This window comes from Strix uralensis, chromosome 10, assembly GCF_047716275.1.
Source record: "Strix uralensis isolate ZFMK-TIS-50842 chromosome 10, bStrUra1, whole genome shotgun sequence".
NCBI classification, from domain to species: Eukaryota; Metazoa; Chordata; class Aves; order Strigiformes; family Strigidae; genus Strix; species Strix uralensis.
The window spans coordinates 7,216,570-7,234,917 of record NC_133981.1 but is presented as its reverse complement, the minus strand read 5'-3'; the positions used below and the strand labels follow the sequence as shown (position 1 = coordinate 7,234,917).

The following is an 18,348-nucleotide window of genomic DNA, read 5'->3' as shown; positions in this document are numbered from 1 at the left end:
AGCTAGGGTGAACTGTCTCATCTACCAGCACCATGGACCTGGAAGTCTCTGTGCTGCTCCAGGACCCAGTGTCTCCTCCAACACAAAGTGTTAAGGTCTTCCCAGCATCTGTCAAAGGGCAGTGAAACATTCATGCACAAACAGTGCCTCTGGAAACTCCTTCTGCAGTGTTTCTGCTAGAAACAGGCCCTACTGAGCACCCATCACATCATAGCAAGTCCAAGCACAACGGGTGAGAATCAAGACATACTGAGAAGGAAGTAGAGGCACTGGGCTGGATTTCCAGTTGAGGCACCAAATTGGACTTCAGGAAATTACTCCACAAGGCCTTGGGTAAATCAGATAACCTTTCCAGCACTCTGAACATGCCTGAACACAGTTTTTGTATCAATTTGACTGTAAAGAAATCAGAACTAAACTAATGATCCCCTATCAAGCCTGCAGATGTACAGATTGCATTTTAAAGCATTTTTAGTCTGATAGCTTGTTTTGTTTCAAAACAAAAACGAGCTATCTGCTTCAATTGCTCTGATTTTGTTTGCACTGATTTGATTAAGTCAGTGTAAAATCCAACAGGAGACCAGATTTTAAGCAGAATAAAACTCCCTTCCCATCACATAAACATAGAAAATACCACTGGACAAGACCACAAGAGATCATCTAAAATATCTCCTCTGCCCCAAAATGGAATCAATTCTACCCAAACCATTCCCTCACAGCTCACATGCCTGATCCACTAAACTGTGTGCAGCTGCAGCCACGCTACCTTCTCTCAGTCATGCAGTTACAGCGCCCATCAAAGTGAAGCCTCAGTCTCTGCTGGAATTCTGCTGCTATTAATACTTCAATTCCCCGAACAGATCTTTTTTTTAAAAAAATACACACGATGTAATGGCTCTGATTTTGTAAGTCATCAAAGAACAAGCTTTGCTTTTGATAATCTCTATTTCAAGAAATGCTATAATTTCTCTTTAAACAGGATTTATTTTTTCCACATATTCTGTTACTGGTTTGGAATCTCAAAATGTATTTTAGCTCCTTGGGGAAAAGCTCTGGCTATCCATCTCTTAACTACTAATCTGTTTTTTCTATTAAGACAGTTGAGTCTCTCCTCCCTCAAACTTGTCAGCTATACTGATGAGTCATTAATTGATTTTTTCTCTTTTTTTTTTGGAAACAACTACAGTAGGCTAAAATCAAGCAAGAAGCCTACTGAAGAATTCAATTAACTTCTGGCTTGTTTGGTAATAAATAGTGCAGTATTGTATTCTGCCACTCTTTATTCTTGTTCTAGTGTCTGGAGATTGCCCAGATGTTTCGTCCTCGGGTTTTTTTTTTCTTGCTACGGAAGGCTTTTGCCTCGGGGCTGTGCAGGGCTAGCCTCTGCTCTCCTGACTCTAGTTAATCTACATGGCTGTCAGAGCTGTCACATGAATGGTGAATCATGGCCTCTCACTGCAATCACTTCAACCCCTGGGGAAGTGCTCAGAGCAGACAGCTGCACAAACCCCCACCCAAGCAAAGTTTCTCCTGGATGAGGATTTTACAAATCAACTTTGAAATAATTGCAAAGCCTGACTGACAGGCCCCTGGTTTTTAAATAACAGAAATTTGTCAAAAACAAATTGGTTGTCTTTCAAACAGACACCCTGTTTGAGTCGGGTTTTTTTTTTTCCTTCTCTTTCCTTTGGTGACTTTCCTATTTCCAAACAACTGGATCCGTTTTCTTCTAAACAAACTTGAATTACAAAGGAATGTTGTTCTGCTATACTTAATAGATTTGCACATTTTTCCCTTTCTTCTTTAGTCTTTCCCAGTATAACATATAATCCTTTGCACCTGCAAAAGCTCCACAGACTGCTGACTGCCAAGAATCCACCACGTGACCCTGCTTCCATGACCAGAGATCCTGTGTTTAAAGAGAAAGGAAAATAAAAAGTTATTAAATGTTTGAATCTATCTGATCCCCATGTGAGTTAACTCCAAGGATGGGAACTTAAGTGAAAAGCTATTTTTGTGGCATTTTTGAGTGATGTAATAAGTGATTTTTCCCAAGGAACTTGTGTACTTGAACGAGCAGATGGAGTGAGAAAGATGTCTGGAACTGAGGAGGGCTTGAAGCAAATTGCTTTCAGGGATTTCATATGTATGTATTTAAGCCTGTGGCCATGCAACTTTGCAAATATTTTGTGAATTTATTTTCTTTTTGGCAGATAAAACAATGCAAAGCAAAACACTGAGCAGGGGGGCGGCATGCAAGAACCAATATCGGTTCAGCCCAGATGTACCAAACACTCCCATTTAAAATGAACAGTCCCCAGCACAGCAAGATAGAAGTCCTGTTTGCCCCCCCTCCATTTCTGAAACCAACCCTTCCCCTCACACTCCCAAAAAACCCCCATCATTAAGAAATTACTCTTATCACTCCCATTATATCCCAAAGCAGGTGTGTCTGTTTTTCACTTGGCGTCATTAGGGACCACACACCCTTCTCCCCTCCACTGCTCCCACACACCATGTTCCAATCCATTAACTCACAGCATCATTTAAACATGCTCATTTAAAAACACCAACAAGAATGGTGCCTTCTGAAAAACACCTATCAAGAATCACGTCAAACAGTTTGATGAGTCCGATCAGTATCAACAACAAAGGCCAATGTGTGCTGGGATGGTTTTTATCATGCCAGCTACAGTCACTTTGTTCTCTCCTCCTCCACCCTGCTTCATCACCCCTTTCCCATCTCCTGAAATGCTTAACATTGGAAGTTTTCTGGAGGAGAGGTTTCTGCTTTATGGTGTGAGGATCAGTGCTGAGCAAAAAGGAATGGGATCCATGGTCCTTCTGAGACCTACCGCAGAGAAATCAATAATTTTATTTTATAGCCGTGGCACTATCTCATTCTTTTTAAAGCCGTATTACTTCTATACTATAAAACTTTCTTAAAAAGCAACCCGATAGCTGTGCTAGGCTGAGATACTGCGCTTGGGCTCCTGGTCTGCAATACAGCCACTTTCCACTGGGGCACAAGAACTTGTTTCCCTCATTTGCTGACTCTTCATTTAACACATTGTCCTTGTGACTCGCTTCTTCCAACTTGGCTGGCGGTTATATTTCAGTTGAATGTTTTAAAAATCAAACTGTTCAAGCAACAATGGCCAGCCACAATGTTGTTTGGTATCCTGCCATAGCTAAATAGCTGCAGCTCCGCTGTACGAAAGCACTAAAGGGATTTCAGTCTCTTTAATGCTAGCCATTCTTTTCCTGGTGTTTTCAGTATGGGCTTCTATTCTTCTGTCACCCACAGCAGAAACTGATTTTCATCTCTTGAATAAATAAATAGGGATTCATAATTCTTGAAGCACATAAGATGGTTTTTTGGAATAACTTACACTCTCTGGACACACAGTTTTCTTGCAACTCAGTCCTGCTGGATGAAGGACGCCCCGCAAGACAAAAGGAGCGACCTCCAAAGCATCTAGGTATTGTCAAAGCATAAATCCAACCTTCAAAACCCATTTTTAAAACACTTCCGGTGCTTAAGAAACCTCAAATTGGAAGTCAGAGTTTAGAAATTTAACTGCTGGAACCACTTGATAAAAGCAGAATTACTGTATTGTTTCAGTAAGCGTTCTCCAAACATCTATACATCTACAACTAAACCCAAGAAGTTAGAAGTTACTGTCATGCAAAAAAAGCACTATGGAAGAAAGGAGAACCAGCACACCAATACAGACATTCATGGCTTTGCCAGAATCCCAGCCTATTCTCAGTCATGATGGGGTTTTATGTTAATGGCATTGTCCAAAGTAGGAAAAGGTCATTCTTATTTCTTGGCACGTAGCTCTGAAATCTAGTTTCTGGTAAAGCCTGGCTTCCCAGTACTGTTCTGCACAAAGAGCCTTTGCCAAGCAAGGCAAACGGTGCTGAATTCCCATCCGTTATGTCTGCAAATTGACAATAGGTATTTGCAACAGTCATGCAATACGGAAAATTGTTTAGAAGGGTGGAGCCAGGAACAGTTCAATTAAATTAGGGAAAAGGAGAAAGGAGGCTGGAGAACAGGAAGAAAATTCCCCAACAGTGAGGTCTACTGAACAGTGGAGCCAGCCTCCCCAGGGAGGAGAGGAAAGCCCTCTCCTTTGAGTCATTTAAAAATAGACTGGAGAAGACACTCAAGACGGTACTGTGGGGAATAATCCTGCGTTGGCGAGGGCAGGATGAGATGACTTCATGCATTTCTTTCCATCTCTGATTTCAGTGATTCACCCAGAGCTCCAAACCTGAACATGCAGAAGAGAGAGAAGAAGAGTGAGAGAGAAGCGGGGCACGAGGACATCATCCCAGAAGAAGCCAAAAGGAACAAGTGTCACACGGCCAAAAGCACCAGCAGGACTCTGGTCCAAATTCTTTCTAACCACACTCACGCTGTGGGCCAAGCTGACGTGCTGAAGGTCACACATGTTTTCTCTCATAGCCCACGGACCCACTAATTGACAGGGCTTTGTGGTAAATTGGGCTTGTAAGTTCTTCAAAAACATTGCCTTTGTGCTGCACTGAGCATGGTTTTAATACTACTAACACAGGGCAGAACACAGAAGCTATTAGAGGCTTGTAGATCGCTGTAAAACCAGGGCCTTGTTCCCGCAAAGAAATACAGGATTCATATACATATCTCCCCAACTTTGGACAGAATTACTGGTTGTTTGCAGTGATACAGCGCCTAGATCACACTCCGCCATCCTGGATGCTGCACAAATTCAGAAGAGCCTTCCACTCGGGAGGTAACGGTGAGAGCTCAGGTCATGCAGATGCTGGGTGTCAGAGGCAGGCGAACCCACGGGTCATGGCTCCCTGCTCAGGGCCTCCAAACAGGGCAGAAACGCCTGTGTAACGCCTGCAGAAGCCCTGCAAGTACACTGCTTTTTCTACACATGCTCTTGAAATATGAAACATAAACCAGGAATTATGAATACACAACTACAACAATTGGATCAGCCTGGTTTCCCCAGCACCATCACCAAATGGCTCCTACCTGCTTACACTGCTCTTCCTGCAGAAGGCTGCAGGAGATAACAAGATTTTTCCAGGGCAATACCCATTCCCACTAGTATTCACAGCCTAGGAAAGCAAAATGACAAGGAGCACATTACATGAAAGCAGGCCGCCATGCCAAGCCTGTGTCATGTGTATTCTATTAAGCTGAAGGCTGAATAGAAGACTTTGTTTTCCACTTCAAAGGACCCCATCCCAATCTCTCGCTCTTCCCTTATGAATAACAAATTGGAAATAAATCTTCTGGCTGAAGCGCATGGAAACTCATACAGTTGGGGCCCTCTGCAGCTTCCCAGCTCAATCACATGCTAATTTTTTTTGTAAACACTTTTATGTGATATATATGTAAATCTCGCTGTGCATTGCTGCACCATGTAAAGCAATACAGCGGGTGTGTCCTCAAGGGATGGGACACAGTGGGAAGCCTGAATGCAGATTTCCAATTATTCACAGGGATAATGTTCACAGAGAAGGGTCAAGTTTTATATGTGGGCAGAGCCTTACTTTTCTTCCTAACGATCCCATTTCATATTGTCCCATAGGCCAGTGTCCTCTATTTCTCACCACAAATGTTATTTAGCTCTTTTAACACTTAGAATACAAGGACACCCCATTTTGCTGGGTGAAAGGCACATTGGAAAAGTCACTCTTAGGATATACCAAAGGCTTTTCAATCTAAAAAGCAAACAGAAAAAGAAAAATATTACCACTGTCTTTAAATACGGGGGGGAAGTATATGGTGCCCACAAATGTGGGTTCCTCACATGTTGTGGACACCTGGCCTCCAGATGGCCAATAACCTTTGACTGGTTCACACAACTCCTGAGCTGTGCGTGCCTGTCACCTCTGCCGTACATCTGTGGTAAAAGTTTGAGGCAGAAATCATCCGTCAGCTTTGTGCTCCCAACACAGTTGCGTCTTGGTGGCTTCTGGACACCTAAGTTATGGTGATCCTGGGAAAGTGCAACGCTTGCATCTCTCTCAAACCTGATGACCAGACCAACACCCCAAACGCTGCAGGAAGCATTGCAGAGAATGAGACTTCTCTGCCTTGGCCTTGTTATTCTTCAGGCACTAAGAGGCAAGCAGACCTCATGGCATATACTAACCTTGAGGCCTGCAGCTGAATAAATATTACAGTTCACTCCAGTGATAAGCATCTGTAGTATTTCTACGTACCCCTCTGTTCAAGGCAGTGTTCAACTTCATGATAACAGAGGGGAGAAAAATCTCTCCGAATTAATCACACAGATCTGTGTGCATGTGCAGTCCTGCAGACTCAGGAAAGAAAAGCAATTTTCACATTTGCCTTTGCTACTAGGTATTTTACTTGCAACGTGGCATTCTGCATGCCTGATCCTTACAGATGCATGGCACATTAGCTACAGGAGAAGCAAAAAATTCATAAGCTGATTGCAGTTTCTATATGTAAAGTCAAACATAGAGCATAGAGCCAAACGCCCTCCCCAGTGAATTTTTATGTACATATGTGCAGCATATGTGCAAGTACATGTGTACATTATCTTGCAGGAAACATGCAAGCCCAAACATGGGAAAAATTCAATGATCTAAGTTCACTGTTGACATAAACGTTGAGACTCCATTTGCACTAATGGAGTTGTGCTCACTTATGCCAGTACTGGATTCAGCCTTAGAATTAAACCCACCCAAATCCTAGATAAATTAAGAGAAAGAGAACAAAAGTTGGCCTACATGCAACAGCATATTTTTCATGTTAAAAGCATTTCATTCCCTTTTTCTCCCCATATAATACTGCATTGATGTCTGTGACCCATTTGGATGTAAATCAAAATAGATGTGCTAAAAGCCTGGTTAAAGAAAATGTCTTCGAAACAGTGTTCCCATGGCAAGGCAGAACATAATAATGCCAACTACACTCAGTTTCCATGGTACAAAGGGCCATATATGTGTCTAGGGAGGAAAATGCACTTCTGAAAAATCACTTCGAAGTTAGGACAGCTTTCCTTGAGCATCTGCACTGCTACTACCTGCTAATAAATCTGTGCTTCATGAAGGCTTGTGTGAATAAATTACACAGAAGAAATACATGAATCTTTTAAGGCTCTTCAGCAAGAAACAAGTGTCCGAATCAAATGGTGAGCCCTTCACACCGATTACTTCTGTATTCTACCAAACGTCCCCAGATGTCACTGGCAAGTTCAGCAACTTCTAGAGAACTGCTTGCGGTCTAGGCAAGACCAAGAGCATCACAATCTGGCTCTGTATCTACAGACTGCGCGAGTCTGTTTTACGTCTGCCTTTTTAAATGCTGCATTGATGATCCAAGACCATCTGACTTTCTCAAACGTGTCTCTAGTACTGTAAGTAAAGATTGCATTTGTTTCTTTCTCTTTGGTGCAGATGGCATATAGCATTCCTTCAACTGTGCTTCAAGACTGTGTGAATGACACTTATTGTGACACTAATAAAGCGAGGGCTGTTTGTTGAACAGCTGTTGGGTACATTGTTCTTTTGTGAGAAAAATGCAGCCGTTATGCTAATGGCATGCACACGCCACATTGGTCACAAGTTACATCACGCCTCGAAACGCCGCAGTGGAAATCTGTTTTCCCAATGCAGCACCTAAACAAATGGCAGACACGTTAGCGTTATTTAACAATTAGGACTTAATCCCTAAATCAGCCCGATCGTTACTCAAAGAGGGAGTGAGGTATGGTAGAACACTTACTACGCTGCCTGCAAGGAAATGGGTTTAAAGCAGGGCCTGGGTTTCATTTACTCTTGACTTATATGCAGCTGAGCACAGCAGAAAAGAAATACTAGACTGCTGCTCCAGGAAAAAAGGAAAGCTGTCACCTACCTATAGAGCAGGGAAAAGGCCATTTTAGGCCCAGTTTGGCTCCATTCCTCTGTTTTCTACTTACCCTGTTAAACAGCAACAGATTTGATTGTAAATTTTAGGAGGGAAATAGCATGTGGTTTATTGTTTCAATGGTGGAGTTATAAACACGTATTACTGCTGAGAACCCCAGCTGTCTGGGCAGAAGCGTTCTGTAAACTTTTCATTCTTATTAACTTTAAAAATCAGGTGCAATGTGCTTCAACCAAGATTAGAGTCCTCACTCCCCATGGAAACCCATGAAGCAGTCTTTGCACAGCATGCTTCGAGGTATGTATCAGAGGTACATCTGCACTGACAACTACAAGCAAGGCTGAGCCCATGCTCAAACCAGGCTTGTTCACACCCTATAAGGCCTATAACAGCCCCCAAAAGTTGAGCTCTTTGGAGGGAAGGAACCAAGAGAACCAAGTGAACAAGTACACATGCCAATGCCTTCATGTAGATCTATAGTTCAGTCCACCGGCAGATTTCCCAAGCTCTGTTCCTCTCAATACAAGAGCCTTGTGCCTGCGGTGACAGTTGAACCTGGACAGAAAACAAGGGACCTAAGGAAGCGTACACCAAATCCTAAGCCTGCTCTCCATCGTGTGGACAGAAATCAGTTTAGGAACAACATGGGGAACTTCTCTTCTGACCCAACATGGGGAACTTCTCTTCTGACCCAACCAACCTTGAGATACTGCTCAGCCTCACAGGGGAATGGCTGGACTCTCCCCACTCTCTTTACTACGATGCCCTGCTTATTTCACAGGGTGGAAATGCACCTGTGTGTATTCCTCAAACTATTCTCTTCTCCTGAAGCCACCAAAGCATTCCTCTGCTTGTTCAGCATCTTACAGCACTAGCACATGCCACCACAGTCATTACAAAATCCCACGAAAGAGACCTGCCCATGTATCTCATCTCCCTGTCTCTAGCTACTGCCTCTGAAGGTCCAACCAAATACCTCTCTTTGCAAAACACCTGAGAGACTTACAGATTTGAGAAAATTATCTTACTGCTAAAGCCAGTGACAAAAAAACCCCACGTGTGTTCACTACAGCTGCAGAAAGTCTAAGAGTTTTAGGTTTTACCCAGCACTGAGACAAAGAGGGAAATCCTGGCCCCACTGAGTGACAGAAGAACCAGAACACCACTTTGAGCACGGTTAGTCTAAGATTTTTATCTTGCCTTGCAGGTCCTGGGCCAGTGGAGCAGCAGAGTCTGTGCCAGCCCTCCCAGCAAGGCTGCATGTGCAATAGCAGGACTCGCTGGGGGACACAGTCTGCAGGGCGAAGTCAGCCTTACCCCGACGTTATATTGTCCAAGTGTCTCATCTTGGAATCGGACATGTCTAATAAAAAAAGACAAAAGGTTCCTGGGATAGTACAAACAAAAGCAAATAAACAAAAAAACCCCTTGTTTTTCATGTCTACTCATTTGAGACCTGTATCCTCCTGTCCTGCCTGTTCCTTCCCTCCTCACTGGCTACCAGAGCCTTTTCTCCAGACACCCAATACATTTGGTCTATAAAGAGAGCATTCTCCATGTACAGCTGCGTTGGAGTAACTCTCAGAGGCTCTGAAGCGCAGCCAACATGCAGAAATATAAAACCCAAGAGGACTGAGTCTTGTTTCACCTGAGATGGGTTTATCTTACACAGAGCACTGTTCTCTAAGAGAGCTGACCATTTCCACTCAGCCATAAGAAACAGACATTTCTGACAAGATGTTTCTGGACTCAAACCTAACCAGAAGCTCTTGATTTTGTGGGGGTTTTTTTAAACTTCATTTTGCTAAAAAAACCTGAAGCCCTGTATTTCAGCAATGTCCCCACAGCAGAAATTTTTTCTCAGTTCCAAAAGAGAAAAAATATGGATTAAAACACAACACGAAACAAATGATAAATCACTTATGTGCTGTTGGTAGGTACTCAGATACGATGATTATAAGTGCTGAATAAAATTCCTGAAGAGAACAGAATAGAAGATAATAGAGAGGGGATGAGCTCCACAGTGCAGCAGGATGAAAGCAAGAGAGCTGCTCTAGACTCCCTGCAACCCACAACAATTTCATGCCAAATACATAGCCCTGTAATTTGAAATTCCCACAATGAAGAACACACATATAGTATTTCCAAAGCAAGTTACAGAGTCATCCTGGAAATACCAGGGCAGCGCACAAGGGGACTGTATCCTACAATGTTATTCCAAAACCTGAACTAATACGGCAGGCAGTGTGCTTGGCTGGCATTTGGGAAGCACACCACATCTATGTTCTGTGGCCTTTCTTCATGGCCAGCTGGCTTTGAGATGGGATCAGAAGCATTAGCCCCACCTAAAAGAACCCATATCTGATTGAACTGCCACAGTGGTAATCAGCCATGATGCTCCTCTGAGGGCTGGTGTAGCAGAGGGTGAATGAGATTTGAAATGCCCTTTCTTTCCCCGAGCTCCAAGAATTCAAAAGTTGTTTTAGCTGTAAGGCTTGGGCTAAAAAGACAGAGAAGGGCTACACTAACTCACCCTTGTAGAGAATTACAATGTCTGTCCTGAAATCTGATACAACACAGGACAGTTTCCTTCTCCCCTTTGGTTTATATCAATAATCTGTGCCTAAAACAAAACATGGAAAAATGAATTGGGAAGAGAAAGGACACATGCATGCATTATAGCAGTGGATATTACCTACATCCAAAAAAAGGAGTTATTTGGTGGGTTTTTTTAATTAAAATCACCATCATTTCTTTACTGTTGTTTCTTAAGTCATTGTGAACTAAGAAAGGAGTCTATTAACTGTTTCTAAATTGTGCATTCACCTGAGTAACTGGCAGTAAGGCTTGTATTTGAAGCAGTATCTGTTTCTTGCTAATGACTGCAATACTCCCTTTGCCAGTACACATAGCGTATGTAACCTTATAGTTTAGTAATTTATACAGTGCTTTCTCTTCTTCTTCTAACTTAGTTTAGTGCATGATATGCAAGTTTACTCTCACATAGGACAGCTGGTCTACATTCGCAGACAGAAGAAAACTGTGCATGTTAACTACGTGGCTAAAGCCTGCTGGAAGCATAAAGAATAGCCAGAGCAGCTTGGAACAAAGCAGGTAGAGAAAATGGGATATAGAAACACCTGGTCTGATACCTATGACAAACCTTTATTAGGGTTAAGCTTAACATCCTGCTGTTGGCTAGAGCCAGCACATATGCAAAGGAAAAGGAAACTCTCTTCTTCCATGTGCCTCGCTAACTGTCCTTTACAGTGGAAAGATATTTTTCCTCATTTTTATGGTGATTAGCTTGTTCAGAGAATTATAAGACTGAGTCTATATTCCATCAGCTTATGTAACTAATGGTTTTAAAAATGACACAGCCACAGCACTTGTCTGTTCACCTCTGTGAGATGATCCATGCATATCATACACAACTGCTCCTGCATTTACTTTCTCAAGTAATCCCATTAGCACAGCGCAGAATAGTCCCTCAGACATTATTTCAATAACTCTATGTTCATGCTTCGTGCCATTTGTCACTTGTCCTTTCCACTCCTACCTCTTCTTAATTACTGTCTTTTCATGCTCCCTTCACACACCCGTGAGAAGCCCTAGCCTGAATCGTACTCCTACTGATGCTACTGGCCACATCGCAGTTGATGGGACCATAATGTTTTTTGTCCTTTGTTATACTGTCAGGGCAATTTTTTTAAAGAGCTTCATTCAGATAAAAAAAGTGTATTCTGCTTTCACTGCCTGGCTTTGATGTGACAAACCTTGAGCTCTCTTCATGTGCTGAGACAAAGTGACTGGAGCATCCAAGTCTGATTTTTGCAGTTTTCTACTCTTGGTTCCACAGTCAGAAGAATCTATTGCAATGGGTTCATGGAACAAACTGACCCAGCTTTGTTTCTCTTCAGATCTGCACTGACCTCTTTAGATTAAACGTGATGTCTCATCCTAAGTGACTCACTCCTATAGCTAGCTAAATTCAAACTGTTCTCTCTAAAGCCTGCAATCTAAACAATACATTTTATTATCACAGCTACATGGACATTAGTTAAAACAACTTTACATTCTGAAAACAACTACATGATGTTGCTGTTTTATGTGGTTTTGGCAAGAACATCGCACTTTTTCTCTTTAAGCACTGTCACCTCTTGCTCCCAAACACGGCTGCTGCACTAACAATTAGCAGGTCAGGCCAGTAACGCTGCCGAAGAGTTTACAGAAAGCCATTCCTAGACACTGGCAGGGAAACAGATTCCTAATAAGGCAGCCAAAGCTGCCCTGTGCAACGGGATGATACCCAGACACCACATCAGGCCGAGTTCGTGAAGTACCTACAGAATCCTCTATGAAACACAGCTCCGTTCTGTGAAAGCTCTTGATGTATTTCATGCTCCTCCTGCCTGTGGACTCCCCTTTATATTTGACTCCCTGAAGCCTCTAGAAGCAGACACTCACACTGTGGGCTTGTCCCCCAGAACTACCCAAGCTACTGGCACACAGCAAGAGGACAGGCTATTGTCCCATCCCAGCATACAAGGGCCAAGGAGAACATAAGTCCTCCTTCCTAAACAGAAGCAGCAAGGGACATGGAAGATCATCACCAATTCCCACCCTTCCAGTACTCTCTGCCCAGTTTGGGTCTCAGTGCCAAGCTTGCTCAGAAGTCCAGCACCCTTAACAAGAAGTAAGTTACTCTCTCTCCAGCTTCTCTCTTATAAATACTGTATTTTGCTACAATGCTTTTAATGATCTGCAATAATTCTCTGTGCTTCCAACCCAGGATATCAAAGCACCCAAAAAACCCTTTCCTTCATCTTTTGTGGCAAGTTAAAAGAAAAACAGAGGGACAGAGAAATTACATGTCTTCAAATCCAACCCTCTGCTCAAAAATCTAGACCCTGACTCTGTCCACGATAAAGCAACCAGCTGGTGGGAGGACAGCACATCATTCTGAAAGACTGTACTATTAAAACATCATCCACTAACACCTTTTCTAAATGACCTTTGAATAAAGTATACGCACCAACCAAAATAGCTTGTCAGCAATGCACTGAGAGTCCCTCCCTGTCTACAAAACCAGGCTCAATCACCTTCCTCTGTCTCATTCGCAATTTCCTGTTACCTTGGAGAGAGAAATGCTAAAAACATTAAAATAAAACAAAAAAATATCACACAAGACAGTTCCCACTCTTCTTTAATCAGCTTTCTGGCATGCTGGGGAGTAAAATTTAGACTGCATGCCACTTACCAGTGGTTAGATATTCCCTGTTATTTTTCAGATATTCAGGCAAATGATCTTCACATGCATAGGTAGTCCGGTACATACTTATTGATTCTTAGATATGCCCATAATTGTGATAATCAAGTTAGATGAGTTACCATGGAAGGCCTTTGAGAAATGTATGACTTATATTTCTATCATTAAAGAGGACTTACCTTCAAGGACTCCCAGAGGGGAAATTGTACCAGAGAGAAAGGAATCTGGAGAGGTGAGAAAAGAACAAAACCAACAACATAATGTTACAAAAAGCAAATTAGGTTGGCCTGTTCCTCAACTGGCTAAATTAGGAACAGTTATTGTTCACTCAGTGAACTGCAGCTTATTACATTTACAAATCTTTACGGACACTTTATGTACGCTGCCATTAAATGACTGGTTTCACTAAAGCAGTTTTACTTTGTTTATCACATTCCCTGTTGAGAGGTTAATGTATTGTTACCAGGGTGGCCTAGAAGAGCAATAAGCAGTATGATCTAGTGCAGGGACATTCTTGGTTTGACGCTCAGCCAAGAAAGCCATAAGGGTGGTTCAAGAAACACGTTCCCAAGGCCAGGAACACAGCTTGGCAAAAAACGATCTTCAGCAAGACACACTCTCACAAATGCTGAGCTGAAAACAGTTGTGCTCCAACCAGGGCTTTGCAGTTGCGCATCAGCTGTGGAAGCTTTCCTGAACATCTCCTAGTGATCTCACATTAACAAGCTCCCTTGAGAATTAAAAGCAGGTTGTGAAGAGCTACCACAATCCAACTAAAACCCAAGGGAGAAACTTGGTGATTCTCTTCTCATCACCTATAATGAGAGGTTCTTCTGTCCAGCAACAGCCTGTCTCTACCCAGACTTATTCCTTCTGTGTGTCCCCAGCAATGCCTGTGAATTTCCAGCTTCTCTGCAGATTTTGCCCTAATAAACGCCTCACGATCTTAACACTAGGGGAAAAAAGCAAACATACATCTCTGTCAGCTCTGTAGGCTGTGCAGGGCTAACACATGTAATAAGTCAGTTTTCACCATGAACAGAGCAATTCTTTGCAACAAGAGACATCACTTTCCAAGGTTATGCCTTCTCTTATAGTTTCTTCCTCCTCCAATCTCTCTGCTAAATTCTTCTGGCTCTTCCTCCTCCTTTACCACTGTGACAAGCCCTGTCCAATATCCACCTCTGGTACCGACCCTGCCTTTGTTATCTCCAGCCCAAGCAGCTGTCTCAAGATGTCTCAGAAAAAGCAGTCCCTATGAAAATACTATCCCGCACTAGAACTGCCCTACAGCTGTATCTGTAGGTCTGCTTTGCCCCGTCCTAAATGCTTCTCCAGTTATCTCCTCCACTTCAACAGCCAGTCAGCCCCAGTTTCAAATCTTCTTCCACGCATCTATTTTATTCACCTACACTCTTACCTTCCTTCCCCAAACATGATGCATGCTGGGTTAGGTTTCCCCTTTATTTAGGCTGATTTTGCAGTTTGTGCATCATTTTAGTCTCAGAAAGTACTTCTCCACCTTTTGGCATGAAAAGTAGTAGACACTCAAAATGGGTCACATTTAACTAACATGTAAATATTTGCTTTTTGTAATGTGGGCAATTTCAGGTTAAAAACATTCACTACAGAGATATGAACAGCTTATTAAACGCAAATTCAAGCTACACAAAGGAATCTGAAATGGTACATCATTCAACATCACAAGAGTTAAAGAGTATTGTCTGCTTCACTGTGTTACAACTAATGATTAATAAATGAGTCTATTAAGTTAATCTGCCAGGCAAAACTAAGCTTGACAGACACCTGCCACAGAAAATTTGTTATCTATTCAGGCAGGAAATGGCAGTGAGAAGAAATCAATGTCACTGCTGTATACTGAGCTGACAAACTGAAATCTCAGAGGAAGTTTGTCATCTTCAACAATGAGCAATATCCCTGGTGGCATCTCAGAGCCCCACAATAAAGGTCAGACATGACTCTTATTTATCAGGGCCTTGAAACTCTAGTGTAGCAATTAAATTTCATTTTTAACACTGGGTAAAAGAAGTCCAGCTATTTGACAGTAATGTGTGGTAATATATTTATGACAAGATATATATATCCACATGCTGCTGCATCATTGTTGAATTGGAGTTAAATGGCATCATTTCTTTGCAATGTAAAATGAAAAGCAACATAATTTCTATTATCTAGGCCAAAATATAGGGAAAAAAAACCCCAATACCCACTACATTTGCTTCAAATTTGTTAAAAAAGAGAAAAGGAAATTCTCTGTATCCAGCTGCACACCAAACAAAACAAGCTTTCAAATACAGTCTCCAAGTTTTGCTTTTTTACGCTTGTGAATGAGTGGCAAAATTATGCAGCTGTTAATAAGACAACAAGGGCAGCTTTTGACATAAACCCCTTTTTATCTCCTAGCTAGAAGCTTTTCAATCGAAGAGGAAGTTTGTTCACAACTGCTGTTTGATTTTTGGTGTTAGTGGTGTTTGCTTTCTGTGTCCCACTCAGCAGGGACCAGAACTGGATGGGGATTATCGATTTCACTTATCCCTGTGCACCCCACGAGATGCTGCGATGTGCAAGCTTCCAAAATGCCTGAGAAGATTTCAGATGTGTGTCAGTCGCACTTTATTAAATAGAGTTTGAAAATTTGCAACAAACAAACAAACTAGGAAGCACCACCAAGAAAAACAAGCAGAGCAGCACTTTTGCCTGCACTAAGAAGATCCTAAGGAGACATCCTCCATATCTTACAGTCATCCATTGAAGCCTATTTGACAACATCCTGACTTAAAAACAAAACCTGCACAAGTGATTTCATGGGTACTGGAATGAAAGGGAGTCTGGCTTCCTGTGGATTTGTTTTTTGTCATCAGATTCTCTGAAGTCAAATAATTTCCAAGCTGGGTTTGGCGATCTTCCCATGACAGGGACTCCATCACATTTCACCTCTTCCACAGTGCATAGTGCATGTTGGAAGTTCAGTTCCTATTGCAAGCCTTCCCTCAATCCCCTTAATCACCTTTATTCTCCCCTCACACACATATTTTCAAGAAACTTATAGGAGCTCCTGTTTATCTTTGCAGCCTGTGCCTTTCCGCCACATTTCCATGCCAACATGTCCAAGGGCTGCGCAGGCTGCTGTGCGTTCATGTGTGCATACACCCTGTTTGCATAAGCCTTGTTTCCCTAAGAGACCAGACTAAACAGCTCACACCCAAAAGCAGGACTAATATATGCAAAAAGAAATAGAAATAACTCTGCAAGGGTAAGTCATCCAACAATGGAAAAGCCTTTAGATGGCTTATTGCCCTTTATTCCTCTACCATGACAGATGTGACAAAATCTCGCAGTCTGGGGATACTTCTTAATTTGAAGATTTACAGCATTTCATTCCTCTTCATATTTTGCTTTTTAAAAGAAAAGCTCTTCAGCAATGAACAGAATCACACCCTGCCAGGGAGTGATATTTATGCCTGAAATAGGCTAAGGCAACAATAAAAATGTGGTCCACACATGTGGGTAACTTTCTGCCAGCAAATACGAAACCCTGGCGAGCTCCACCAACCTCTCATTTGACGTTAATATAAAATAGACAGAGAGTACCAGTTCTCATGTCTGGCCTAATGTTATATAACTGTGCTGTTTGTTCAACAGAGTAAACTCTTACACACACAAAAAAAGAAGTTTAAAGCCCCCAGACAGCTGTAAATCATTATTCTAAAATGTTTTATAGGTTAGTGAAATTATCATTTACACTGGTCCCTGTAGTCCTTAGCACCTGATGCCTAACTTAATGTAATGAACGTTACAGATTCTCATTTCTACTGATCTACTTAATTCCCCTGATACAGAAGGATTTTAAAAGATTATTTGTAATAAGTTACTTCTAGAAATAGTTGTACTTCACAGCCAGGGCAACAGATACACACAGCTCCACTTTTAAAAAAATACCAACCTGCAAGTACTGAAGATTGATGACAGAGCAAAAGTCCTCCCACCAAATACTGTTTAATTAAATAAAAGAAATTTAAGGAGGAGCTTAATAATACTCTTTGTAACTACAACAAAACATTTTAAAGAAACTCAAAATTCACCAGTTAATATCTGATGCTAAATTGCAAGCTGACATTGTCCCGAAGGAAACACAGCATGCTCTCCTTGCTCCCTGGCTGAAGAAGTGGCAAAGAAGGGGGGCAAGAACCAAAAGGAAAAAAAAAAACAAACCCACCAAAAAAAACCCCAACTCAGCAGCCCCTTCAGAACTGGGATTCCCTTCCAAATATGAGAATTCTTTCACACAAAGAGGAAACAGATGTCATGGCCGGAATTTGCATGTGGCTTTATTCTCTTCTAGGATACAATAAAACTACTCTTCTTCTCATCCTCCGAGCTAGAAATTAAACAGTGGCATGTCATGCAGAGTCCAGCTGTGCCTTCTACCTCCAACCTTTATTAGCAATATATTTAAAAAGAAGAAGAAAACAGAGAGACAAAAAGAAAGGGAGAAACTAGAAAAGCATAAGAAATGAAAAAGTATGTGGTATGTGTTCTCAAAACAATATAAAACCTACAGATGTTCTTACTAATCTGTGGCACATGTTTGTTTATTCAGGTTTTCCCTGTCTCCAGTTCAGCGAGCCTTGCTGTCCAGAAGAGCTATCTGTTTTTACAAATGTTAGAGTAAATACTGAGGAGAGATTGGTGTAAACAACCAGATGAGGAAACAGGCTCACCTTGTAAGATCTTTCTCAATGTCCCTGAAACTGTACCTCCGTCCCAGAAACTGCTCTCACCCATACCTCCACTGTTCCCTACATTAAGAGCAATGGGAGAAAAGGCAACAGTTAAGAGAATCTGGACAGTACAAATATCACAAAGGCCAACAGCAGGAACATCTGTTCCCTTCAGGGAGATCGTACTGCAGTCATCACAAAGTAGTTCTCAAACTTGCACCTAACCTGTCACTTGCACACACTTTGACGAGGCTCATGGAGATGCTCTCACTGTTGAAGTCTGTATTTACAAGGAGTACTCCACCACAGTGTCTGAGCTGCAGGTGCCAAACTGCCTTCTCTGGTGTAATTACAAAGAAAAGTCTAATAACTCACTTCTGAGTATTAAAAAATACAGTTCCAAGGATACATAAACCACAAGTTTCAGG

At 42.0% G+C, this 18,348-nt stretch overlaps 1 protein-coding gene across 9 annotated transcripts in view; it reads right to left on the bottom strand.

Moving 5' to 3' along the window:
- The window catches only part of SLC25A26 (solute carrier family 25 member 26), an 89,487-nt gene that overhangs the window by 14,214 nt on the left and 56,925 nt on the right, over positions 1–18,348 (bottom strand). For 8 of the 9 annotated variants that reach the window (XR_012630242.1, XR_012630237.1, XR_012630239.1 and 5 more), the window contains 2 exons: positions 13,358–13,402; positions 1,840–1,909 (listed from right to left, as the gene is read on the bottom strand). Coding sequence is in view for 3 of the 9 variants with exons in the window: in XM_074879088.1 (XP_074735189.1) it covers positions 1,840–1,909; positions 13,358–13,402 (115 nt within the window). In the remaining 6 variants the exon portion in view is untranslated. The remainder of the gene's footprint in view (positions 1–1,839; positions 1,910–13,357; positions 13,403–18,348) is intronic. The other variant, XM_074879089.1, reaches the window with a different exon arrangement.